Below are 27,063 nucleotides of genomic sequence, written 5' to 3'. Positions count from 1 at the left end.
AATATTTAATTTGTACACTGATTTAATACTCTGACCAATTGTTGATGGGTGTATGAGAATCACGTATGTGTGCAATGTACTACTGTCTGGATGTATGGAGTTTTTTATTACTTTTGAGATGTTGCTATCAGTAACTGCACTGCTGTTGCTGCTTTACATTGAATATCTTGTGTATAAAAAAAATTAAAAAATTAGCCTATGGTTATCTTGGTTGAGGAACTCAGGAGTTGAGCATTGCTTACTAGTTCCATTTGTCTAACAACCTTCCAAACTTAGAGTACCTGTAATTCTGTGTATGCATTGAATGTGTGTGTGTGTATATATATATATATATATATCCCAGTAATCTTATTCCACAATTTCATTTCTACATTTTTATGAACTTGTTTTTTAAGGGTACTATGTTTAGTTAGAATAATTAAATATATATAAGCTTTGAGAGATAATTTACTAGATAAATATATTTTCAGCTGGCTGATGTTCAAAATATTTTTTTAATTTTTGTTTTTAACCATTCAAAATGTATTTGTATTTCCAAAATCAGACACGAATTCTACTTAAAGATATATTAAAACACTCCATAGGGACAACAGTGTGATTTCTCTTTAAAGAATTTTGTAAAAAAAAAAAAAAAAAAAAAAAAAAAAAGAAAAAAAAAAAGGACAAAACCCCAAAGGCTGAAGTCTTTAATTGATGCAGAGAAAATACACTGTTTTGAAAAGTTGAAAAGCAATCTTTGAATTCTCAGAGTTGACTGGGGAATTAAAAAGTAGGAAACCACCACCAATTTTGGGAAGTCGCATTCTGCTATCTCCTGTCCTGCATCTGCCTGTTTCTTTTGTAGCCCTTCTCCCGTTCCGGTTTCCTGGTGTCGAGAAAGGTTAAAGCATGTTTGGCCCCTTGCTGATGGGTGAATGTCACATGTTTGGAACATGCTTTAAAGACTTGGCTTATTCTTTTAAACTAGCAGAATGTCAATCTAATACCTGAATTCTCTTCCCCCCCCCCTTTTTTTTAATGTGTTTTAAGAAAGCCTCATGTTTAAGATGGTACCAAGTAAAATTTCTCATGCTCGTTATACGGTGCACTGTTGACCTGTCCTGAAGTCCATAGTTTAGAAAGAGTTGATACACTCTGTCAAATTGGTAATTGCCTGGTACGGTGTTTCCTTCACTTCTCATGCACATTTGACTTTGTTACCTTTTTAAAATTGTGCTTGTAAAAAAAAATGTATAATTTTTTTTCATTTTCTTTTTTTTTTTTTTAACGGATTTCTATGTATTTACCTGTTTGGTTTCCTTGCTGGTACATGGCTTTCCTTTCGCTCGGGGTTTTGTACCGCTGTAACGACGCCAGCTCCGGCCGGCGCGGGGCCGCCGCCTCGCCGGGCCGTTGCTGGCGGTAACGCCGCGCGCTCCGCAGCGGCCTCCATAAACGGCACTTTGGCGTGTGAATAAACGACGTATTTATTTCCCGCTCCGCCTCCGCCTCTCTCTCTCTCTCTTCCCCCCCCCCCCGCCCCCGCCGGGCGCGCGCGGCGCGTGACGTCACGCTGCCGCCGGCGGAAGTGACGCGGCGCCCACTGCCTGCGGCCACCGCGGCGCGACGCGGCCATGGGCAAGAAGGAGCGCGGTGAGGGCGGCGGCGGCGCGGGGCCGAGGGGGGGAGGGAGCCGCGGGCCCGGGCCCGGGGGCGGCCGCCTCCCCCCGCGCTCATCGGTGCCGCTCGCTTCCTAGAGAAGAAGAAGTCCAAGAAGCGCCATTGCGAGGAGGACGAGGAGGAGGAGGATGAGGCTGCGGGCCGGGAGCCGCAGGGAGCGGTGCCCTCGGCGGCGGGGAAGCAGGTGGAGGAGAGCGGCGCCCGCGTGGACGAGTACGGCGCTAAGGACTACCGGCCGCAGATGCCGCTCAAGGCCGACCACGCCTCGCGGCCGCTCTGGGTGGTGCGTACGGGCGGCTCCGGCTCCGGCTCCGCGCGGCCGGGCCCGGGAGACCTGCCGGCAGCAGGCCGGCCCCGCCGCGGGGCTTCGCGGGCCGGCTGGGCCGCTGCAAGGCGGTTACGGAGCGCGGGGGGAAGGTGGCGCGCTGGCGGCCCCTCCTCGGCTCCCTCCTGGGGGTGAATCCGCCGAGTGGGACGTGTTACTGCGGCGACGCCGTAAGCCGGGTCGTAGGCTGGCACGAAACGGCGTTGATCGGCGTGGCCTGACACCCGGTATCTAGCACCGCTCGTCTCCTCTGCCTTAAAAGGGAAGTCGAGAAACTCCTCCAAAATTAGCGAAAGCATGTTGAGAAGAGGCAGCTGCGCTGCCGGGTTCTGCGGGGTGCCTGCTGTTGAGTGCTGCGGGATGCAGTTGGCGTCCTTCCTTCTCCCTTCCTTCCGGTAGAAGGGGGGAGAGGGAGGAAGGGAGGTTTGGAGACTTCCTCCTGCTTGGAGCAGGAAAACGTTCCTCTTTCTATTATTGTTAAAGTGAAAAAAAGGTAAAAAAGCTGAAGACGTCTGTCCAAAAAAGCTTAATCGATCTGCAGGTGTTTTTTTTTGTTTGTGTCCTACAAAAGCTGCTGACAGATCAACGTCTGATCCCTTGCAGAAGATGAAAGTTTCATATTGCTGTATCTCCTTCTATCTCTTGTTAGTTTTTGTAGTTCTGTATAAAGTTTTCTGAATTTACTTATTCATTTATTTTAAGTATGTCAACACCCTTATGGGGGAAAAACAGCTGCAGTGAAATCTATTAGATATATTTTAAATTACGTTAGTTTCTTGGTTTCTTTAATTTCGGTCTTTTCATAGAAATATTTTTTTTTCTTTTTGTTGTAGTTTTGTTGCTAGAGTCATCTTTGTTTTTGAAACACAGTGATGTATTACCACCTAAGTGGTGGACTCATTCTATGTCATAGCAGCTGTTTTACAGGGGAAAGTCCTTGTTTTTCTCAGCTAACATTGATGTGCTTTCAGCATGTTTTTTTCTGCCATGTGCAGGCTCCTGATGGCCATATCTTTCTGGAAGCCTTTTCTCCAGTTTACAAATATGCACAGGATTTTTTGGTTGCTATTGCTGAGCCAGTGTGCAGACCAACACACATTCATGAATACAAGCTGACTGCTTACTCGCTTTATGCTGCTGTTAGTGTCGGCTTACAAACAAGTGACATCACGGAGTATTTACAAAAACTCAGCAAGACCGGTGTCCCAGATGGAATAATTCAGTTTATCAAGGTAAGCCCATTATTGGAATTTTATCTTCTGCTACAATTGAAATCTATTCCTACTACTACTTTTTTATGAGTTTTTACTGACTCATTGCTTTCACAGTCTTATTCTACACGCTCGCTTCATTTCGGGAGAACGGAGATTTTAGCTTATTTTTTTGTTTTTACCTGTAGTACGTAGTTGCACAAATAATATTTTCATAACGTAGCCTGTGTGGTTTATAGCTTGAAATGAGATTCCTAAAACAAAGTCGTAGCGTGCATGCTTTACACTAGAAGAAATTCACATGGGGTAGGTTTCCTTGTATTTGCTCTGAAGATTACGAATGTAGGGAGTTACCTGGAGTAGGTGGTACACTGTAAAACACAGCCTAACTTATCTTGCAAGTGTGCTTTTGCAGTCTCGGCAGTAGATCAGAATTGAACATAAAAATTGAATTTCTGTAACTGCTGTCCTATGTAGGATGATATACATGTGTTCTGAAAATATTTGTTGAAATAGGTTTGTTCCATAACTTACCAACACTGTAGGTAAATGTTTAACTTCGTCCCTCTTTTCCACAAAGAGTGGAAATATGTTGCAGCACCTGATCCCAAACTTAGAAACATTCTTTTGCATATTCCTAATGATTGTTCTTATTCGTTTGTAGTTGTGTACTGTCAGCTATGGGAAGGTAAAGCTGGTACTGAAACACAACAGGTAAGCAACCTCTTCCTTAACTAATGTGGAAGAGGAAGTCTTCCAAACGAATGTGCTGCTGGCTCCGTGTTGTCAGTAGCTGTTGAGTTGAAAACTGTTTTACAGCTCCCAGTTGAGTGCAACATGCATTACCCCAAGATCATATTCTTAGTTTGCAAGTGTTTAATACACTAGCCAATGCATTCAGTTTGACTCTCCTGAGCTACTAGCTGTTGTCATTATGTCATTGTAAGTAGGATACTAATTTGATGTTTTAGCTTCTTTCTTTATTTCTTGGACTTTTGTGATACCTCACTAAGGTTTTCAGATAATTGTTTCATTCATTCCTTCTGAATTTACGAGAACCTAGGTTAGAAAACTTTCCTATAGCTGTCCTTCAGTCTCGCTTGTTTTTATTTGTAATCTGTTATTCAGGAAGGACAGACGAATCCACTGGCAGAAGTTGAGTGTTTGTATGAAATCTGCTTGTTAGTGGATTGAAACTGATGTGTTTTATGTACAAAAGATAATGTTAGAAGGAGTCTTGAGAGATCCGTTGGTTTAGAGCTGACTAGTTTTATTTAAACCTGTGATTTGGGGAGAGTGAGCGGGGAGGGAAGGAGAGCAGAAAACTAAAACTTCCGTATGCTTTCTTACGTTCCCTCTGCTTTCCTTTTCTTCATAAAGTTCTTTTCTGATAGCCACAGTTGAGCTCTATGACTATAATCTTATGCTCTGCTGGTGCTGCTGCGTTTTTGAATCTAAAATTAATGCTAGGGTTGTTAGCAGGCTGTTACCGGCTTACTAGGTATCTCTAAGAAAAAAGAATTTCTCCATGCTAGTTCAAGCTTAGATTTCCCTTGGTTCACATTTTAACTGTGCTCTTAAATGAGCATCATTATTGGTGAATCTCAAGGGAAAGAAAAATTTCAGGATACTCAAAGTTAAATTTTAGGAGGATTTGTGTTTGGCTTTTTTTTTTTTTTTTTTTTTCTTTCTTTTGGTCCTGTGGCCAGGACACCACATCCAGAATTTTCGCAGACTCACCTCAGTTCAGTCTCAAAAAAACCCGTGTCTCGCGTCATAAATAAGACTGTAATGTGAGAGGACTACTCACTTCTGTCTAGGCAGTTCTTTTGGAGTTTTCCTATTCATGTTATATTAATGGTAGATAATTTGAACAAGATTGGTAACAGTAAAATACATGCTGCTTTTGGTACGAAGCATCTTTTAAAAATTCTGATTACCATAATTTCTTTGTTTTAAAATCACCACCTCCAAGATGGGGGTGGAGGGGTACTTGAGAGTGCATCTGGGAGAGCTATAAATTAAAGCATCCATGCCATTCTTCCTGTGAGTTTTTCAGTTGATTAGTTAATAAAAATATATTTTCCTTTGTTCTTTCTATTTAGGTATTTTGTGGAAAGTACCCATCCTGATGTCATTCAGCAGCTTCTGCAAGACCATGTTATTAGAGACTGTCGCCTGAGAAACGCTGAGGGTGAAGAAACAGAGCTCATTACAGAGACGTTTACGAGTAAATCAGCGGTATGCTTCCCCATGTTTTAAAATGATTGAATTAACATTAGATTAGCTGTTCAGTAGTTTAGAATGGTTATTGTATGTTTGTCATGTCAGCGGTTACATTCTGTTCTGTCAGCAATGCTCTGTGCTCATTAATGAGCTCCAGTTTAGTTGGGGAGGGGGAATCTCTAATGAAGACTTCATTAAAGATTCTTGTCCATCTATTTCAGATTTCCAAATCCAGTGAAGGAGGCTTGGGTCCATCAACATCACAAGGAACAGATGCTCAGAATAAGCCGGATGTCCCAGCAGATTTATTTGAGTTTTATGAACAGATGGACAAAGATGAGGAGGAGGAGGAAGAAACACAAACAGTATCTTTTGAAGTTAAGCAGGTACGATTATGTTAGTCTACTAGCATTGGTATTTGTGTGGGATATGTCTGACAAATAAGTATGAGGACTAAATACAAACTACTGTGGCTATTTTTTTGCTAGAGGAGCTCAATGGGGTTCTCAAAACATCTTTCCTTTTTTGCCTTCCAAAATATTACCTTAGGATCTTCCTTTTCAGTACAGAGGGAGGTAGACTGGATATTGTTCCTTCCTTGCATTGCAAGGTCAATGCTTAGAGGCTTAAAGCCTCCATACGCTAAGGAAGATCGCCCTTCATATGAGACTGAACGTTACTGTGTGCGAGATGAGTAAGAGTGCAGCGGAGGGCAAATCTTCTGTTGGATCTAGAGCTGTTTTTTTCTGCTTCTGTTTTGCAATCCATACTTGCAGAAGGAACTTCTAGGGGTTCTGCTTTCATTACTTGAGAAGGTTAGAGCACAGTCCTGGCTTGATCAGACCTTTAGAAAGCTTTTTAAAATTTTTCCTGTTGCTTCTCGGACTCAGTGATTCTAATGTAGTCTTACTGGGGAAAACAAAAGTAAACAAGAAAGAAGCTAGTAGCTATCTTGGTTGTTAAAGAAAAATCTTGATGATTGAAGACAACTTGTAGTTGTAGTAAAATAATTGTATTACCAGGGTATGAAGATTTCCCAGGTAGCAGATGTGCAACTTCGTTATATCCTTTTACATAACATATGGAGTCTTTTGTCTCTGTTACTGAACTCTTTGTTGCAGGACTTCAGGGTGTAGTTTTGCTGCCAGATAAGGAATACAGTCAAGACTAATGTGTTATGTTCTTCCATCTGTCTAAAAAGCCCCTTTTAATATGGACTGCTACTTCAAATATTTGGAGGATGGGGCTGGTCGTGACTAAAGTTCTTGGAATAGACTTTAACTCTTGCAGACTTCAGGAGCTTAAAAAATTAATATAGTTCTTTATGTACTCTATAGTAAGTGGCTGTTTAAAATAAATAGTTCAGATATGGAGAGCTTGCCATCTGAAGGTTTATCTCTTCTTTAGGAGATGATTGAAGAACTTCAGAAGCGTTGTATCCATTTGGAATACCCCTTGCTGGCAGAATATGATTTCAGAAATGATTCGGTAAATCCTGATATTAATATAGATCTGAAACCCACAGCTGTTCTCAGACCCTACCAAGAGAAGAGCCTAAGGAAGATGTTTGGAAATGGACGAGCTAGATCTGGTGTTATTGTCTTACCATGCGGTAAGTTGCTGGCTTAATCTTGGGGAATTCTGTTTTGTTCTTAGCTAAATGATTCAAGACATTCAATGTAAGAGGTGGTGCATCTTTTTCTATAATAAAGTAACTTCTGAATATTGTATCTACTTGGATTTCAAACAGTAGTAGGGAGTGTTATAGCTACCAGCATGTAGTGTCCTGTCTATTTTTATGAGCTGGCTGGGACGCTCTGAGGGAGAGCCTAATTTGTAGAGTTATTAAGGATCCACTTAACAGTCCTATCAGTTTCCCTGCAGTTACTGAAAAACTTATTTGTGATTGTGGTGTCTTAAAATTACTATTAGTGCTTCCACAGTTCCCTCTAAAACAGCTCTGCTGATCTTCCATTGACATTTAAAATTGTTGGCACCTGAGTGATTTGTTCTTTGGGACAGGAAGACCCAGGGAAAGAGGGGAACTGGGAATACAAATATGGCATTAAGAGAGGTGCAAAGGAAGGAGTTTGCACACACAAGTTCTGGGCAGGGGAATTTAGGAAAGAAAATGAGGATTGCATGGATTGAGACAGCCTGTGGGAAATGGTGGAAGAGGGAGAGAAAAGGAGAGACTGCATGGCAGTGCCCATGTTATGGGTGGGAGGGCACACAGGAGATACTGGGAGTGCCTGAAAGAGTGTGAAGTGTGAAGTAAGAATGGAAAAGTGTAAGGAATTGCTACATGGTAGAATACACATAGCTGATGGGAGCAATGGAGTATGTGACCTCTAATAAAAGCTTTCGGTAATCACCTAGAACTTACTTGGTTTTGAAATGGAGAAAGCATTAAAATGATTGATTCTAGCTGCCAAAAGCAATTTTAACGATAATTTTGTTGAGAACTTGCACAGTAATGTGGCTAGTCTGTTTCTTTAAGACTGTTATAAAAAAACAGAGAATTTGCCTTTCTCTATTATGAGTTCTCAGTCTTTTTTCTCAGCTCTCAGTCTTTTTTCTCTTTTGCTCCTTTTTTTTTTTCCCTTTCCCTTTCTCCTGATACTTATGGGATGACTAATGAATATCAGTCCTCTTCATCTGCAGGTGCTGGCAAGTCTCTAGTTGGAGTGACAGCTGCATGTACTGTCCGCAAGCGGTGTCTGGTACTTGGTAATTCCGCAGTGTCTGTGGAGCAGTGGAAAGCCCAATTCAAGATGTGGTCCACCATCGATGACAGCCAAATATGTCGGTTCACTTCTGATGCCAAAGACAAGCCCATTGGCTGTTCTATTGCTATTAGCACGTACTCCATGTTGGGACACACGACTAAAAGATCCTGGGAAGCAGAGAGAGTAATGGAATGGCTTAAAAGTCAAGAGTGGGGCCTTATGATTCTTGATGAAGTACATACTATCCCTGGTAAGGAAGCAGTGTACAACCCCCTTGTGCTATATACATTTGTTAATGTAACTCTACTTTTTTAAAGTTTGTTTTCAGATCGTCTTTTTCAGGTTAAATGTAGTGGGTAAATTCTAAACCTTGAGTTTTGGGACTTAGATAAATGGCCACATTCTAAAAATGTTTTTTTTCCTGGTGCTACAGAGTGTAGCTGACCATTGTTCAGTTGGTCAGAGTGTGGTGCTAATAATGCCAAGGTTGCAGGTTCAATCCCCGTATGGGCCACTCGTTTGAGGGTTGGACTAGATGATTTCCAGAGGTCCCTTCCAACCTTACCAATTCTGTGATTCTATGATTGTTTTCCTGAAATCTTTGAAAATTAGGTAATTCTATCTCAGTAATGGCAGTGTAAAATATAAGTGCCTTCCTCTTTTTTTAGGTTAATAAACTGCTATAAGATACTTTAATTATATTTGTTTAACTTTTCTGTAGACAAGTCTGCTCTGTGGATGGTACTACTCTAGCCTTGAACAGGAGAGATGGTCTATCTTCTTTGCTCTTGAGATGTGATCACATTGTAGGCTAGGTTTTTATATCTATTTTTACTCCATAAAATACTGTGATTAGCAATAGTCATTAATGTCCAGAAGTAGCTGTTGTATTTGGAATAATCCTCGTTAAAAATACCATCCAGGATTCTGTTAGCTTTTGTACCTTATTGGTATGGTTTGACTTGAATATAATTTGGCCTCTACAGAAATGATAGGTTTCAGAAGTAGAATTTGCTAACTGACTGCCATTTTAACAAAGTAGTTCTTCCTGTGAAATATGATGTGACGTAAGTCATGTAACAGGTGTTTTGTTGTTAACAGGTGTTAGTTTGTTGTTGAGAAATTAGGAAATAGCACAGATGTTTGATGGTTTAATGGGATTTGCAGTGTACATTGAAAGTGTAAACTGAACCTGCAATCAGTCTGAAGTTTTGCTGTAACATAGATCAGTTGGAATTGCGTGTGAAATGGGGCAGTACGGCAATACTTCCTAACACTGTGCTTGCTTTGTGTTTAGGAGTTCATGAAACTTTCTTCTTCTTTTTTTTTTTTTTTTAATTCCAGTATTTGTCTTCTAAATCCATTCATGACAGTAAACAGAAAATTTTTCTTGTCTGTCATAGCAAAAATGTTCAGACGTGTGCTCACTATAGTACAAGCTCACTGTAAGCTGGGACTGACTGCTACCCTGGTTAGAGAAGATGATAAAATTGTTGACTTGAACTTTCTGATTGGACCAAAGCTCTATGAAGCCAACTGGATGGAGCTGCAGAACAGTGGCTACATTGCTAAAGTGCAGTGTGCTGAGGTGATGCTTTGTTTTTCATTACTATTAGCATATATTTAGTATGCTTCTATTTTTTTTCTTTGCAGGAAGAGCTATCATACTGAAAAAGGGGTACTCGTATGACATATATATATATGTATATATGTATACTGGAACATAACATCAGGTAGTGTGCTTGAAGCTGATTTCTAAAGGCTTCAGCTGGTAGACAGCCTTTAGTTTTTTAAGGAAAATTCTTTCAGTTATTGAAACAAAGAAGGATAGGCCAAGGCTTAAGAAAATTAAGAAAATACATACTTTGTTTCAAGCCCAGAAGCACGAGAATGAAAAGTGAAAACATGAAACTGGATCTTACTCTAGTTGTCCAATGTGATGGGGTGTGACCTCTGTTCTCCCAAGAAAATGGGTAAGATTAAAATCTGGTACCAGGTAAGTGGAAATATTGTCACAGAGGCACATTAGAACATGAAAGGAACCTTTCTGGATCAGACTGAAGGTCTGTCTGACTTAACGTATTGTCTCTGAGAATTGTCAAGTAAGATGCTTAGGGAAGAGTATAAATGTAGGGCAAGTATATCTGATACTTCTGTTTATTCTCTAAGCCTGCAGTCACCTGTGACTAGAGGAATTCCTGAGCTACATGCAATTTCTGTGTATTTAGTAATCCTCATTGAGTTTATTTTTCATGAACTTGTCCAGTCTTCTGTTGAATGGAAGTGAAGTTTTAGTAGCCACAGCTTCCTGTGGCAGAGTTTCAGAAGATAAGGGTCTTAACGCTTTTCACTTTTATTTTTTTAAACCTGTCTTTTACTGCTACTTTTTCATTTTATGTCCCCTATCTCTGGTATTGGAAGAGAAGGTGCAAAATTAATTCCTATTCTGATTATCTGTGATAATTATTAAACACTTAACGACTTATTAACTGAAACATAGGTAAATCACCTCTTTCATTGGAGGAGTAAAATTTATTGTGAAGGAATGTATGGTTTTCATTGCTGTATGGATATTGCCTGTTACTGCCAAATGGGTTGTTGCAGATTTTAAAAAGTCTTCTACTTTGATTTCATCTTGAATAACAAAGCATGATTTAGTAGGAAACAGTCATCATAGTTGTTTCTTTTCATACCCATGAAGACTCGGGCGAAGTCTTCCGTATGAAATAAATAACTTTTCTTTAAAATCCACAAGTGGATTGAATTTCCAGTCTCCTATCTATTAAAGTGTAGAGGTTATTATGAGAATCGTCCTACTAGCTGTGATGTAAATACTGAAGCTACAGTACATACCAGAGACAATTTATAAAAACAATTTTGTTATGTATGTATTTGTTGGAAATAATACCTAAGGTTAATATTACAACCTGTCAATCATATTAATGGCAAAATAAACCAAACTGACCCTTACTAGTGTGTTTCTGCTGCTTTCTCTTGCATGAGTCAGATGTTTTCTTGAATCTTGTGCAAACCAGCAGTTGTGAAAAACACTTTTCAAAGTAATACACTGTAAATAAACAGCATCTGGAAAGTAACCAGATTGAAGGGAAAGTAGTCAGTCTGTAATTGTGAATTTCACTGTGCTTAGGCAATTTAGATGGTTCCATCTCAGAAGCATAATTCTTCTCAACGTCTAAACTTCCCTGTAGACATTGAAAAGCTAAGTGTGGAATACCTTTCTTTTGAGCGATTTGCATATTTTGTAAATTTACATTCTTTAGGACAATCTTTTTTGGTGAAATAATACTCTGAGCTACTACTGAAAGCAAACAACTCCAAAAAACAACGTTGATGGCTGGGAAGTGATGAGTCTAATGTATGCACAACTACACTGCACGTTTGTTTCGATTTTCTTGTCATACTGTTAAGTAATGTCTTTTCTCAACTGACCTTATTTATCATAGCCGAATAAGACCTCAGGTTTACTATTTAAGTGAAGTTCTTTCTGAGTAGCAAAAGAGGGCAGCGCTGCTGTGTGATAAGGCAGGTCACGTTCATTGCAGGTACTAGTCTTTCTTTGCTCCAAAAAAGAAGCCACGGAAGAGTTTTGTAAAGAACTCAGTTAAAATAAATGCTAACTGATTTTTGCATGTCTAATGATTACAGTGTTTCTCATTAGGTCTATTTCAGAAGTTTGTAATTTACTCAAGATCCCATTCATAGCTTCTATACTAAGTTCTTGGAGAACTTGGAGAAAGAGTCTTGCAAAATACAAAAATGAAAAAGATTATTGGGGAGGGAAATACAATTGTATCCATTTCCAAATCTGGAACAGAATGTAAAAACAAGTCAAAATGAATTCAATACCCAATATAGTCTGAGGCACTGAGCAATAGACAAATTATTTCACTGCCATGACATATTCAGTACTCATATCTCATTCTCACCTTGAAATATTCTCTCCTAATTTAAAAGCTTTAAATCTTTCATATAGATAGCATACAATAACAGTGGAGCCTATTCAGTGCATAAACCTTTTGTTACTGTAGTGAAGGGCTGAAAAAAGCCTAAAAAAGGTAGCTCCTAACAGTACAGAACAAATCAGGTTGTTAAATAAACTCATGTAAATTGGTATTGCTACATTTCTGAACAGATCTTTTGTTAACTTCCTTAGCTGACCAATGGTTATTAGACAGGTGTTTTGTTGCAGGTTTGTTTCTGTTAATTTGTAGTGTGTAACAGGTATCATAGAAAACCTATGATCAGCAGAACAAGTGTGTTCTAAATTGTGTGGTATAGGTAGTGTCATTGCATTTCTGTGAACTTTTTTTTTCTATTTGCATGCTATGGTCGAAAAGTAAGGTACCTCAGAAGTGTAGACTTGTGCAGTACTGTGGAATATATTTATATAATAAAATCATGCGTAGGGAAATCCATTGAAAACTTCTAATCAATTCTAATGTTTTAAAAGTTGTCAAGTCAATAATGATTAAAATAAAGCTCACCCTGCTGTGGATGAAAAAAAGGATTGGTAAATATATTCAATAAATGAAAACATATCTCTGATTCAAATTTTCAGGATATGGCTAAAAATTAATTTTTATGGAAAAGGCCATGACTAGTGGGAAAGAGAGAATATATGGAAGAAAGCTCATTCCCTTAATTTTTGCTCTGTAAGAAATAGCAGCATTTGGTGAAATTATTAGGCATGAAACATCAAGGAAAAATTTTCTGATCCTATTCAAATCCTAGTGCTTGCTCCTGTTGTGGATCTCACTGCTACAGAATTTTGGAAGGGAAAAATATTAATGAAGTAAAAGAGTTTGACAGTGCTGGAGATTAGATCAATTAGTAGCCTTCATCTTAGTATAGCAAACACTATCTTATAATTTGTGGCCTGTGCTATAGAGAAAGTTATAATGCATTATCATCCCCAGTGTCTTAATTTCTCACTGGAATAAAGTTAAATAACTGTGGGTCACTTTATATGTTTGTTGGATTTTTAATTCTAGGTTTGGTGCCCAATGTCACCTGAATTTTATAGAGAGTATGTAGCTATCAAAACAAAGAAGCGGATACTGCTGTATACCATGAACCCAAATAAATTCAGAGCCTGCCAGTTCCTGATTAAGTTTCATGAGCGACGGAATGACAAAATCATCGTATTTGCTGACAATGTGTTTGCACTGAAGGAGTATGCGATCAGGCTTGGGAAGTAAGTGTTAACAGCCAAAGATGGCACTATCCTTTCCCTCCTTTCTCGAAAATTACTTTGTAGTTTCTCAGATCTCGGTACCCCTTACATGTTTTTTTTTACAATACACTAATTTAACTCCAGTCCTTCCTATATGAAAAGGAACTTGAGAGGATGGTTTTGGATCAATTTTACTGGTATTGCAACATTATTCCTGTGTTAAACTGCTTCAGAAGAATCTTTGTTTAGTAGATGTGTCAGAGGGGTTTTAATCCCAAGATTTCTGTGAAGGACTGCTAGTATTCCTTAGTCTATTTTGTCGTTATTAAAAGCCAGTGGTAAAATGAGTGCCACATCTTTAAAAGTTACCAGAACTATTCTAATAAGAGACTGTAGGTTCTCCTGTCTCTGTGAGAGGAAGATTTCTGAAATAAGAATCCCCAGAATCTTTCAAGATCTCTTTCCTGGGGAAAATAAGCAGAGAAACTGGCTTTAGCCTTTCGGTGACAAGCCAAGAAATGTCTTCTGTAGGAAGCTGTGAGGCATTTTGGCTGTGTATGATTTCATGTCCAGGAATTTCAGCAGTACTTCTGAGCAAAATACAATTCTCCTTATATTTTCCCAAATTTGCAGTGAGTTTTGAATGTAGTTTAGTAGCCATCTTGTGCTGGCTTGCTGTGACATCTAGTAAGAAGCAGAATTAATAGTGCTGGATGAATTCCAGCACCCGTGGTCTCTTTCTTCATTTTTTAAATCTGTCTGGACAGAGATTAGTTGTAATGATGCTTCTGGAATGTAGTTAGTTGTGTTCAGTGCTCCATAGAAAAAGGCTTCAAAGACAAATGCTGGGAGGGGATACTTGCTTCCTAAGTAGTAGAACAGTTGCTAACTGGGGGAAGATTCTACAGAAATGCATGATAGGAAAACCAGTTGAAGAAGTATTTACTGTTTGCTTTTCATGTCTTGAGTGAATTCTCCTTTCCTCACATCATTTGCGGAGCTCCAGGTTATACAGTTGTCAGTGTTGGAAAGAAAGGAGGGTTACAGTACTAGATGAATGTAAAGGGTTCTTTCCTTTAAACAGAGAATTTTCTCATCATCGTTTGCTGTGAGCATATTCAAAGTTGGCTTTAGGCGTAAACAAAATGAACAGTTTGGGTGAGGCAGGAATGGTAAGTTTAAGCAGGAGAGCTGTCCTGTGGGTCTTGGTGGTACCCAAGTCTGTCTGCACGGCCTGTGCTAGCTCAGCAGAGGAAGGAGAAGTGTGTAGGGTAGGTGGGCTCCCTGCCTGAGGGGCAGATGGCCATCGCCTGGCCGCCTTTGCACCTGCTTGTTCTTTAATCCCCCCACACCCGGTTTGCCTTGGTACAGGACGGGAAAGACCGTGCACATGACAGGAATTACTTTAACTTCAGGGCTACAGAATTCAAGTTTGCTCAGCCAGCTCTTACTCTGTCATGAGTTTGTCATCCAGGGAGTATAGCTCATGTGATGGCTGTTCTTTGCCTATTAGTGGTGTTATTAATGTATTTAAATCATTGTTTTGAAGGACTATGCCTTTGGCAGTTAATTTTGTCTGTTGTTGGGAGAGAGGTCTTTGCAGATCCCTCCAACATCTTTTCACAGGGAGGAGAAGGGGTAATTTTTGGGGAAAAAAAAGCTAGCATCAGATGTTCTGGGTTCTGGATCAGTAAAGCATTCTGATATGCATTAATGAATCGTTGTCAGCTAGGGCAATGAGAGTTAAAAGGGAGGATAGACTGCCAGGAGTTTTCGATTATTCTGTGTTTAATCAAGAATGTGCATGTGTTTGCTAACCCTTCTTTGAGGCTTTGAGGAACAGCAGGCTCATAGGTGCTTTAGTTTCAGTAGGAGATCTTGCACTTCAGTCTTGATGCAGATTAAAGTCATCACAATTTAGATATGAAATGACAAGGCTTAAAATAACCTATTACTGAACACCACTAATTGAACAGTAATGCTATTGTTTGGGAGTTGACTCATTTGCTGCTTTTGCTTTTTAGCTGTGGTTTGAAACAATCTGCTGATTAAATGCATTAAATAAAAAGAACATTAGATGTGACTGTGATTGCTTGGTAGCATAAAGACTACAATAAAGCTTTTTCTGAAAAAAAGAAAACAGGAGCCAACATAGGAAACAGCAGATGAATCGAAAAAAAAATTCAGTACTATGCCCTGCATGTTTATGTCAGTTACCACCCATAGTATGTGCAATGTTAAAATTTAAATGAAGATTTTGAGGCTGTTCCTTGTGTTAGAAATAATAAATGCAAGTATGAGCAATTCTAATATAAATTGTACAAATTGTTTCCTGTTACTCTTGTTAACAAGCAGTTGGAAAAGAAATGGAGCAGATTGAAAAGCAGTGGCTATGCAGGCCTGCATGCTTTTCTCATGTTTCAATGCAAGTTTTGCAGTTTGTAGCCATTTTGTAATCTTCTAAAGCAGGGAGAGGATAGCTAGGCTCTAGAGAGTATCTTGGAAAATTCACAGTAATCTACGATACTCCTGAAGTCTGTGGGTGACTGAAAGTTTGTATGGATGAGCCTTCCTCGACTGATACACTGAGTATTCAGTATTATTCATTATCAAAGGTTGTAACCTGTACATGAAATGCCATTTTGGGCTGCTCGCGACCACAGAATGTTTGGGGCCTCATTCTCATTTCAGTAGGTCCAGAAGTTATTAGGAGGAATAAAAGGTTAGTTTCAAAAACGGGAATAATTTTCCCAAAAGAATATTCAGCAGCCAGCTTGTGACACTCAGAATATCATTAATAGAGAAACTTGGATTTTTAAGTGCTTAAATAGGAAGGAAAGATTGCAGCTGTCAGTGTGCTAGGTCTGTAGATTTGAGAAAAATATATTTAACAGCTGCCTTCAGTCTTTTTTGTAGGATTAGCAAATGTCTTCAGGCAGTTGATGTAAAGCTTTGTGGGTGCACATGAATTGCACATGAATTGCAAATTGTCAGAATTTATTTCTGGCAGACTGGGTTGCTGCAAATTGCTCAGCAAACAACTGGGTAGTTGCCATAAAGAACTAAACAAGCTAAAGATAAACTGTAAACTCTGTCAAAATCTATTCCATTTTCATATCAGTTTAAGTGCACACTACACTCCCTTCCATGTCATCCTAGTACCTAACAAGAAATAATTGAGAAATCTTGAACTGATGTAATTTGAATATGTCCTGTTCTTTTAGACCTTACATATATGGTCCTACTGCACAAGGAGAAAGAATGCAAATTCTACAGAACTTCAAGCACAATCCAAAAATCAACACTATTTTTATTTCCAAGGTAAGTGAGGGCATTCATTGTATCATTGTACCCTCTTTCAGAATGAACTTTATTGAATAAAGAGCACATTATATGTGCTAGTTGTGCATTTGACATCTTTCTATTGGAGCTTTCAAAAGTATACATTTTATTAAATCTTTAGGTTATGTGGAAATAGTATATTGCTCAGATACTGCTCCTCTGTTGTAGGTAGGTGACACATCCTTTGATCTGCCAGAAGCCAATGTTCTGATTCAAATTTCGTCCCATGGTGGGTCTCGAAGACAGGAGGCTCAAAGGCTGGGACGAGTGCTGAGAGCAAAAAAAGGTAAATGAGGTGGGTTGGGCTTTGGGTCTTGTATTATAGTACAGCATTCCAATAACTATTCAGTTTAAATTGTTGAATACTGAAACATAGATAAAGTGCATCATCTTAAATAAGCAGGCAAATTTGGTAACAGCATCTTGTTACCTTCTGAGCAAAGAATTATCTGCACTGGGGATGGGATGATTTTCTTGCATGGAAACACCATGGGGACTGAGAGGAGCTGCTGATAGCGTGTTCTGCTACTCTGGTAGCCCCATGTGCACCTTTATTTCATGTGCACAGAGGCCAGTACTGGCACATTCTGATTATGGAACCAAAAAGAAGGAAAATATGCATGCACATGCATTTTGTTCTTCTCAGAGCTCCTTTTCTGCCCGTCTGAGTGACAGGACACACCAGGTACTACTCCAAGCAGGAACTTGCAGGGAGAGATAAAAACCTTGGTTCATTCTCTGGCCAACTTTGACTTTCGGAGACAAAGACTAAGCTGCTTTACTTTCTTATTGGGGAATTCCATTTTGTTTTTTGTTTTAATATTTTTTTATAAGGAGAGAAAAATCATTTTTATATCTCTAGTGTCTCAGAGGAAGATGAAGAAAAATGAACCTTTAGGTTCATCTTTTTCATTCCTTGATAATTTTCTCAACATCAAATCCTTGTTTATAAAAACTATAGTATTACTTTAAAAAGCACGTTTCTTTAGAAAGCCTGTGTCTCTAGAAAGTATACTTTTGATACCTGCAGATTATTTTCTTTTAAAAAATCAATTTGGTTTCATAAATTAGTTGCATTTTTGCAAAATATACCCAAGGATCATTTTGTTTATTAAAAAACAAAAAAAACTTAAAATCTTTTCTACTTAAGATTTAAATACACTTTTTTTGTCTGCACTTTGTGCTTCTTACAGCTGAGGCTCTATCTGTGAATGTGTACAAAACCTGTGTTAGCGAACTAACAAATTCTAGGAGAGACTTTGGGTTCTAAAGGGAAACCTAGTGCTTTTTTGTATTGGGTATTTGGTAGATATAAGTAGAAAATGATAGTAGAAAATAATAGACAGCTTGACATAGTCTTAGCTAAGTAGCTTTTTTCATCTTTTTTTAATGTAAAATCACTGCAGATTCTAGTCTACATTGATGAAATTTCCTTTGTATTTTTCTGTTGAACTCTTTTGACTTCTATTACAATCCTTGCCCTAACTTTGTGCAACTCCCTTATATAATAGGCTTTTAAATAGCTTTTTATTTTACCTTGCTTAGCATAATAAAGAAGCAGATTCTGCTCAGAGGAGTAATGTAACTGAGTTAATCTGTATTTCCTTTTTGATTTCTTTTTCCTCTCACCCACGTGCAAGTTATTAAGAACAAGAGTTTCCATGCTGCATACTTTGTCAATCAGTTTATGAAGGTGTGGGTGCAGCTCATCTTTAAAATAAGCTATGCACATTGATTTTGTAAATGGACAAGTTATCTAAACACTTGTTTTCACCGTTCAGGGGTTTTTTGGTTCTTGATTTCAGGGTTCCAAATGGAACTAATCACTCAATGGCTTTGTCTCCTAGGCATGATTGCAGAGGAATACAATGCCTTTTTTTATTCTCTTGTATCCCAAGACACTCAGGAAATGGCATATTCAACCAAACGACAAAGATTTCTTGTAGATCAAGGTTATAGCTTCAAGGTAACTTGTCTTTTCTATTTGTTATATCTATGCCCTATGCATATAATTCTGTATCCTGTTATTTCAGTAGTAGGTCAAATACTTGAGAATTTCAGCTGTGGAATGTATTAATGAAGCTTGTGCTTGCAGACAAAAACTGTTCCGATACAAATAGCAGCAGTACAGCTTCTAGCAAGGTAAGTATTTCAGCTTGAAACCAAGCAGCTGCTGGGGAGCAAAACAGAAGATTACTTGCATGGTTGGTTTATGTTCATGTTCTTCAGCTGTCTGTCCATGCAGGCCTCTCATACTGTATGTTCTCATACTGATTGTGCATAAAAACATTGTTGACAGCTGTTAACATCTTTAGAAGCTTGTGGTGTGTCAGAAAACTTCCAAAACTTAAGGAGTCACAAAGAGCTTCCAAAGAACTCCAGTCTCAGACTCGTATTTCACTTTGGGAGAAAATCTGTTTGCTTATGACTAAAGAGAATATGCAGCAGGCAGGATTCATCCATCTTAGATTCATATATTGGACTCTGCAAATCAAAAAATTAGGTGTACAAAGTGTCAAGACATCCATTCTAAAAGAAATATCTGTCTGGGATCTTTGTCACACACTAATCTTGTGCACTGTTTTCACAGTGCTGTCCAAAGCCTGCAGTGCTGCAGAAAATTGGTCAACATGCAGCCACATTGATACTGATGACTCTGTGTTAGCTGAAGCTGTTCTAGCTAATGAAGCTCTTCAGACTGTGCTTATTTAGTCTCCACTAAGAGTATGACCTTGTTCTTGTAATTTTTCTCTGCATGATATGAAATGCGTCACCCAAATCTAGACTCACGAGATTGAATGTTAATTGATTAAGAAATTACAGAATTTACTGTGGAAAATGACTTACTATAGAGTAGAAATCTTCCCACAAATAAACTGTAGTCATCAAAATAGAGGAGATTATCATGACAACATGAAGAGCTGACTTGTAACTTAGAAGCTTCTCCTGAAGTCCCTTTTACAAAGAATTTAATGTTATTTCATCTGCTATCTCCAGACATACAGAGTTTCCTCTTCTTTTTTCTTTTCTTTATGAAGTTTATACCTTTTAAACCAATTTAAAATTTTACTTTGCAGAAAGTTTCTTAGCTTTGCTTCTTCATGTGCTTTAAGGACCTTTACGAATGCTTTTCAAATTATCTGACTTCCAAGACGGTCTTCTTGATTGCCGTTTTATTGGCTAGGAAAGTCAACAAACTCCATGGTGTCCTCTCTTGGATACAGTGATGATGAGATCTCATACCAGCCTGTAAATAAACTTTAATTTAAACAAAGTGATTGGTCGTTGCAGTTTTCTTTCCAAAAGAAGATTCACTGTTTAGTGCCTTTTTGGGCCTTGCTAAAACTTCTTCAGAAGACTGTGTGTCTTCTCCAAAATGAGCTGCTGCAACTAGAAGGCACTAGCACTGTCTTTCAAGGAAACCTTTTAAGTTTACGACTCATTGTATATCATTCGCCTATTATGTATCTCTATGTGTCATCTTCCTCTGAACATAAAATCTCATTCCACTAAAGCAGTGCTCCTCTACTTTACAGATTTCAAGACTTACCTGTTCTTTTTTTCCTCTTAATCCATGGACAGTCCTGTATGTTCAACTGTTTAGTGTGTAGAGGCAAGGGAGTGTCATTGTAAACAAACCTTGCTTTTAGGTAAATCACTGTTTTACAAAACTGCAGTTTTACTGCTCTATTTAGGAGCATTCTCAGTAAGAGATATTACTAATAATAAAAGATTGAGTGCTCATACCTGTCAGTAGGGAATAAGCTTAACTTTATGGTATTGATACAAGCCTGCTGTTTTCATGGGACTGAGCGTGCATGATAGGCGTCATTTTTATGACAATTTGGAAGACCATCGTATAGCTAATAGATTACCAAAGCTTGGTGGGCCACACAAAATACTTTCTTACCTGCTTTTTCAATCACATGTAAGTTTTGTTTTGAGCTGGCAAATGAACTGCAGGGCTGGCAGTCACCATCTTTCTTCATTCTCAGAAGGGAAGAGCCAGAGGATATCAAAAAGGTGCAAGGACAAGTGGCTTCCACATGAGCCTTGTTATTTGAGGGCTTTTGCTCATGAGGTGTAGCTGCAACAGTAGGCCTCCCCAGGGATAAAATCTCTGTGAAGTACATAACTGCTCTGTAATCACACATTAAAGAGAGAGCTTTAGAGAAGCTTACTGAAACAGTAATGTCATGGTGTTTATAGTTTTTAAAAGCCTTGTTTGTAGCAAATGTATTTTGACAACACTACAGATCAGTACTAATCTGCAGCTAACTACAACAAACACATCAATGTGGCTATAGCCGAAAAGATTAGAGAAATCCCTTTACTTACATTTGGATTATAGAAATAATTAAGAGGTTAAAATAGGGTTACTTCATTTTGCCAAGACGTAGTCCTAGGCATTTTGGTATTGACTGAAACAAAAAGCAGTGCAAGTGACGGCTGAATGTCTGGAGTAACACCTAAGCTGACCAGTCCTGGAATGTTCTTTACCTGAAGCTTAGCAACAAAATAAGAGAGTATCTATTTTCTTTTGTTTACCAGACTTAAGCCCTAATCATAGTTGCCATCCAAGAAAAATAGGACTGGAAGGAGCTTTTAAGAGACTATCTAGTGTGTTACTTCATTCCAAGACAGGTTCAGCTATGTATGTATGTCATTCCTGACAGGTGTTTGCCTTTTCATTCTTCCAAGTATGGAAACTCTACATCATCTTTAAGAAATTATTTCAGTGATTATGTCCTCTCCTTCAGAATATTTGTTTCTAATGCTTAACCTTTCTAAAAATTCAATACTCCCATATAAAGGTAATGTTCTGCACTGTTCTAGAGCTTGTTTTCTTCTCGTAATAGCTCCATTCTCTGCCTTTTAGCAAAGATAAATAATAAATAAAAGGACTGAAGGACTGGTTTGCTGTATCATGTATTTATCTTTTCTTCTTAAATAGTTCTACTTAAGGATATTTTGGCATCACAATCTACTGCTTGGAGTCTTAATTATTTAATTTTTTGGCTAGCTAACCAAAGTTTAGTTATTTGCTGCTTTGTGTATTTAGAGGATGAATGTGGGATATATTAAATCTTAAAAAATAGCAAAAAGACTTACTCTGTCAAGGAATCCGGGGTCATTTTGAACTTGATGTATGTTGAATAGCTTTAAAAAAACATGATGCAGCAGAAATTCTTTTTGTTTGACAAATCATGTTAGCTTTTTTCTGCAACCACACCTGACAGGCTAGTGCAATTTAAAATGGCTTCCCGTGATTCCTTTTTCTTTAGTTTAGAGATGATCATAGCACACGCAGCTCTTAATAAATGAGAACAGGGGACCAACCACACCATTCATTTAGCCTATATAATAGGGCAGCTTCCCCGAATGGATTCTTAAAGCTAGGACATTTCTCGGAAAGATGCCCATTTTTCTTTTTAAAATTGCTATTGAGAACTACTCACAACATTGCTAACTTGTTCTAGTGCTTCATTATCTGTCTTTTTTTTTTTTCCAAAAACTGTACTTTATGTCCAGTGTAGACTTGTTTTACTTTAAGTTGCATTTGTATTTCTTCTTTAGTCTTTGTAAGCAGACCCAGCCCAGATTACTGAAATGATTAATTTCTAATTCTGTTGCCTTGAGATGAGTTGAAAAAGGAGGATGAGGGAAAGAAGTGGTAAATAACCAAGGGAAATGGTTGAATTAGTCTATTGAAAACCCTTTTCTAGTTAGAAACATTGGGAAATCAGATTTCAATTAAGATTCATGAATAAGCATATGTGCTCATTTTCTTTTTTTCTGACCATCTGTAAGAATGGGAAGGAAGAAAGAGGAGAAGGAAGGCTGGTATTTTGAAGAAAGGCATGATATTTCGATAAAAGTCAAAGAATTAAAAAAAAGCCCAGTGCTTTTCTGCTGGGATGATCCTCAAATCATTAATGCTTTGGATAGCCAAACACTGATTTTTTTTTTTTTTTTTTTTTTTTTTAAGGGTTTTAGTAGAATGTATTAAGTACAGGAGAAGTTCTTGTGAAGTGTGTAGAATACCTGTAATTAAGAAAGCAAGTTGCCTGTTGCATCATAACAGAAACATGAGAGCTTTTCAAGTCTTCAAGGAAGACTTTTAATTAAATATATAGCGCTCTACTGCCAGTAGATGGCATCTACCATGCATCCATGGTTATCTGGTGGTTACCAAGCACTTGAAGTAAAATAACAGTTATCTTTGTGTGTGTAGACACAAGATGAAGAGTCCTTTTGCTCTGTTGCTGATGCTTTGTTGCAGGTTGCTGCACTGTTTCTCTTTCAACCACTGATCATACATCTCAGAACTTGTTAGGCTATTTTGCCCATATTCATCAATGTTCATGCTAAAATTCCCAGTGTCTGGAAAGCTAATAGATCATTTTTGTGTAATATAAAATAGCAGATCTTAAACTAGACACAAATTAGAGCCCACTGCACATTTAGCAATCTGTGCTGTGTAGTGCTAAGCTGTTTGAACAGCTAATTAAAAATTCAAGACAATTCCAACAAGGATGTGGGATCAGAAGTCCTTGTCTTTGTTTTGGACAGCTATGTAGAATGCTTAGAAGGAGAAAAAGCAGCTCCTTCAGCTCTGCACTGTGTTTCCTAGGTGATAACAAAGCTTGCAGGCATGGAAGAAGAACAACTTTCATTTTCATCCAAAGAAGAACAGCAGCAGCTTCTGCAGAAAGTCCTGCAAGCATCTGACCTGGATGCTGAGGAGGAAGTAGTAGCTGGAGAATATGGTTCAAAGTCAGCTCAGGTAATAAAGAATGCTTTGAAAAGGATGATTGTAAATGGTACAGAACTGGACCATTCCCTTTCAATTCTGTCTAAGTGTGATACCACCACTGATAGCATAGTATCTGTATGAAATACAGCAAGAGACACTTTACAAGCAAGGAAAATATTTTAAAGATACACATATGTCAGAGCACATGCTTTTTGGTGGTATTGTGCTCCTTGAATCGCCTCGTGCCTTGAGGGTAGAGGCCTGCAGGCTGCTTTTGTTCCTTTTGTTCAGATTGAAAAAAGTAGCATTTCTGCTGATAGTAGTTTAATAATTTCATCAAAAATGTTAAAAAAAAATATTTGATAATGCATAAGTTAAAAGAATGCTACAATGAAGTAGATTTTTTTTATAGTTGATTTTTAGCTAAATGGCATTGTGGTCAAATGTGTTAGGAATTCCCAGTCCAAGATATCTGTCCATGTTAAAGTTTACATAATTATGTATACTTACAGTTAGTGGGAGGTAGTGAGTTTCTTTGTAGAAAATCTTAAATGTCCAGAGCTTTGGGCATTGAGATCAGTAAGTGAACAATGCTGCTTTCTGACTTGTGAAGTCAGTGTGTTAAAGCGTTTTGTTTTTTCTCTTGCTACAGGTGTCCCGTCGTGTGGGCACCATGAGCTCTATGTCAGGAGCAGATGATACGGTTTACATGGAATACCACTCTTCCCGGAGTAAGGCATCATCAAATAAACATGTCCATCCATTATTTAAACGCTTCCGGAAATGACGTACTTCATGTGTCCAATTTGTTAAAACTGGATCCATGTATCGGTTTCCATAACTGAAAATATGGAGCTGAGATTTCTGACAGCTCCTTCTAAAGACTTTTTTATATGCATCTATATAGCCACATATCTACTTAGCGATATATGTGCTCTCATGGATGAGTCTGAAAGGAAAAGGAACTACATCTCACCACAGGGAAGATGTTATCCAAGGACTGGATCGTGGTTACACCCATCTGGTTTCCAGGGCAATTAATAGAATTTTATTTTTATCAGCTGAAGACTACTTTTCAGAAAAATTCTGTAAAGGTTTTGTATATGAAGTTTGTACTGATGTTTGAAATATTATTTATCTGATTACTGTGTCTGCTCAACTAAAATACTGATGTTTAAAATGCTTAAACGAAAATCATTCCTTGAGCTGAACAAATCCTGATAGGAGCACTTTACATAATATTTTTAAACTGGGAGCTAATTTATACTCATGATTTAACCTATCTTAAAATTCTAACAATTAGTTGAAAGTATTTTGACATTTAAAACAAGAAAGATGGACTCCATCTCCAAAGTTTACTCAAGAAATCATTCCTAATAAAAATAAATTCCTGTGCTCCATTTTCTTCATTTTTTTTTATGTTCTTGCTATGGATGAGAAACTGTTGAAATAAAGGCTGTTTTCCCCTGTCATTTATATTCTATTTATTGATTGTGAAATAAAGCCATCATAACTGCTGAACAGGATTATGTCGCTACAGAAGTTATTGTTGAATCAGAAAGTGTTTTGACTTGCCATAGTGTGAGCTGGAAGCTGAGATGTGAAGGAGAGATGAGAGCCCTGAGTTGGGCTTTTTTTTCTTTTTTAAATGTTATTTTGGTTAAATGACAATACTGACATAAAATTCTCTGTGTGTCAAGGGGTTAAATTGCTATAAATTCGATAAGATTAAATTTGATCTTAATGCAGTAAGCTTCTAGAAAATGTGGAATGAGGTGGGGGCAGTTTGCAGCAGGCGCATGCTTTCTGAAAAATTTCTGCTTAATAATGTAACAAGTAAGCTACTTTTTTTTCCTTCCTTTCTTTGCTAAACAAGCCAGCCAGTGTGGTAAGTGGGAACTTATTTCTACCATACTTTAAAAATTGCCTAGAAACTATTTTCCACTCTTCATAAATTTCAAGAAAGAAAAGCACTACTGAATGTGGAGATAGCTTTAATTGCAATACTGATTTTTATAATCAACGCACTTGCATTAGCTGGAGATGCAACACTACTATAGCTCTCCCCGTGCTGTAAATCTTGGCCAGGATGTCTGATGATTTTGCTTGTCTAAGTAATGGATCTGTGTGGGATGCAGTGCTTTCAACACCAAGTCAAGTGCAACAATTGCAAGAGATAAGTTTGAATAACTGTATGTGTATTCCAAGTTTAGATTTAATTCCTGTGATATGATTAATGCAGTAATTGCTGCCTGCCATTACTCTACACAGATGACTGTAGCTGAGAGCGGCAGACTGGTTTGCCATGACTCACTACAAAACAGTTGCTGCCGTGTGCTCACGGTGGGATCTGCGCTGGAAGACAGCCAGTAAATTCTGCCTTCCAGATGGGTCAGCTGCTGAGAAATACCAGCTGTTTGTTCCTGGGGCTTTTGTTATATCGGCCACTCGTCCTTCAAAGATGAGCAGTGCTTGAAGGTACAGCTCCTACACCCAAAGGCTGCCACAGACTGTTTGAGAATCAGTTTGGAATCCCAGCGCTTTAGGAGACTAAATTGTGGTGTTCAAACACAAAACTCAGTGCTGAATTTTGTCACAGGGGTATTTGTATTTGAAGCAGTACAGTACATAGCAAATGTAACATTTCACAGTGACCAGACTGTGCAAAGCAGCTCTAATGGTCCAGTAGTCGGACTCCAAGGAATCTGGGCCCCAGCTCTCCTGGTGTGAAGTTGGTTCCTCATGTGCTTTATCAGACAGTCTTGCTGGCCAGTGCTTCTATTCTGTGAATTGATAGCAAGATTACTTGCTACCTAAACTGTAGTAACATGGTGAAAGCTGCACGCTTGCCTGAAAAATGGAGTACATAACATAAATCTTCCTGTTTTCTGCCATTGTGCTGCTGTGTACGTAACTTTCTGAAATGCTGCGCGGATTCCTCTGCCAGTGCTCTGGCACAACACTGCGTGTTTACTAGCAGCAGCAGGAGCGTGTGATGCAGTTTATAGGTCTGGATGGCCTGTGAGTGAACAGTAATGGCTAGATGATTGCTCAAAAGGGATTTGTACTAAGACTCTTACTAAACTTGGGGGCAAAATAAAATGGATTGGTATGGTAAAATTGTGTTTCAGACTGTGAGGAACTTACAGAGGCAAGTGAACTTTGGGGTAAGTACACCATTCCTTGAAAGTCTGTGGACAAGGGGTAACTGCAATTTTCTTGGATGTAATTCAGGTTTCCCAGCTGAAATAAAAGCTTTTACTCTCCTCTACTGCCACTTCCCTAGTGAGGCTGAATCCCATATTCAGGAAATTTAATCTTTGTTTCTTGAGAAATTCTTTTTATAGTTTCTTTTTCCAATGAAAACTATTTTTGTGTTCTTCATCCACATAGCAAAACAGCAAGTGTCTGTGATGAAGTTAATGTTGAAGGATATCGTTGTTTTTCATTAAAATGGCGTTCAAGACTGAAAGGGCACAGTGACTTTGGTGTGGCCATTTCCAGCAGCCCTAGAGCTCTGCAGAACACTAAACTAAACGCAATTTCTGTTTCTCTGGGTCTTCCTGTGCCCTCATGATTGTCACATTCTTTTAGCAGTGCCCAGCTTTATTCCAGGGTGT

At 38.4% G+C, this 27,063-nt stretch overlaps 1 protein-coding gene across 5 annotated transcripts; it reads left to right on the top strand.

The window, feature by feature from the left end:
* Window positions 1-1,562: 1,562 nt before the first annotated feature.
* Window positions 1,563-24,969, top strand: ERCC3 (ERCC excision repair 3, TFIIH core complex helicase subunit). 5 transcript variants are annotated; one of them, XM_062579030.1, is made up of 15 exons: window positions 1,563-1,632; window positions 1,737-1,942; window positions 2,980-3,216; window positions 3,860-3,909; window positions 5,301-5,436; window positions 5,643-5,807; window positions 6,829-7,033; window positions 8,086-8,400; window positions 9,554-9,738; window positions 13,163-13,365; window positions 16,569-16,665; window positions 16,855-16,972; window positions 18,534-18,652; window positions 23,321-23,473; window positions 24,096-24,969. In XM_062579030.1, exons 1-15 carry the CDS (start codon window positions 1,614-1,616, stop codon window positions 24,228-24,230), a joined length of 2,343 nt encoding a protein of 780 aa, XP_062435014.1. In that variant the 5' UTR covers window positions 1,563-1,613; the 3' UTR covers window positions 24,231-24,969. The 5 variants fall into 5 exon arrangements, with proteins under 5 accessions (XP_062435014.1, XP_062435015.1, XP_062435016.1 ...); XM_062579034.1 differs by having other exon boundaries at window positions 1,597-1,632; window positions 1,742-1,942; XM_062579031.1 differs by lacking the exons at window positions 23,321-23,473; window positions 24,096-24,969 and adding an exon at window positions 19,764-19,964.
* The last annotated feature ends 2,094 nt before the right edge of the window (window positions 24,970-27,063 follow it).

Source organism: Rhea pennata, chromosome 6 (assembly GCF_028389875.1).
Source record: "Rhea pennata isolate bPtePen1 chromosome 6, bPtePen1.pri, whole genome shotgun sequence".
Taxonomy (NCBI): domain Eukaryota; kingdom Metazoa; phylum Chordata; class Aves; order Rheiformes; family Rheidae; genus Rhea; species Rhea pennata.
The sequence above is the reverse complement of the archived record's forward strand: the minus strand, read 5'-3'. Positions and strand labels throughout refer to the sequence as shown.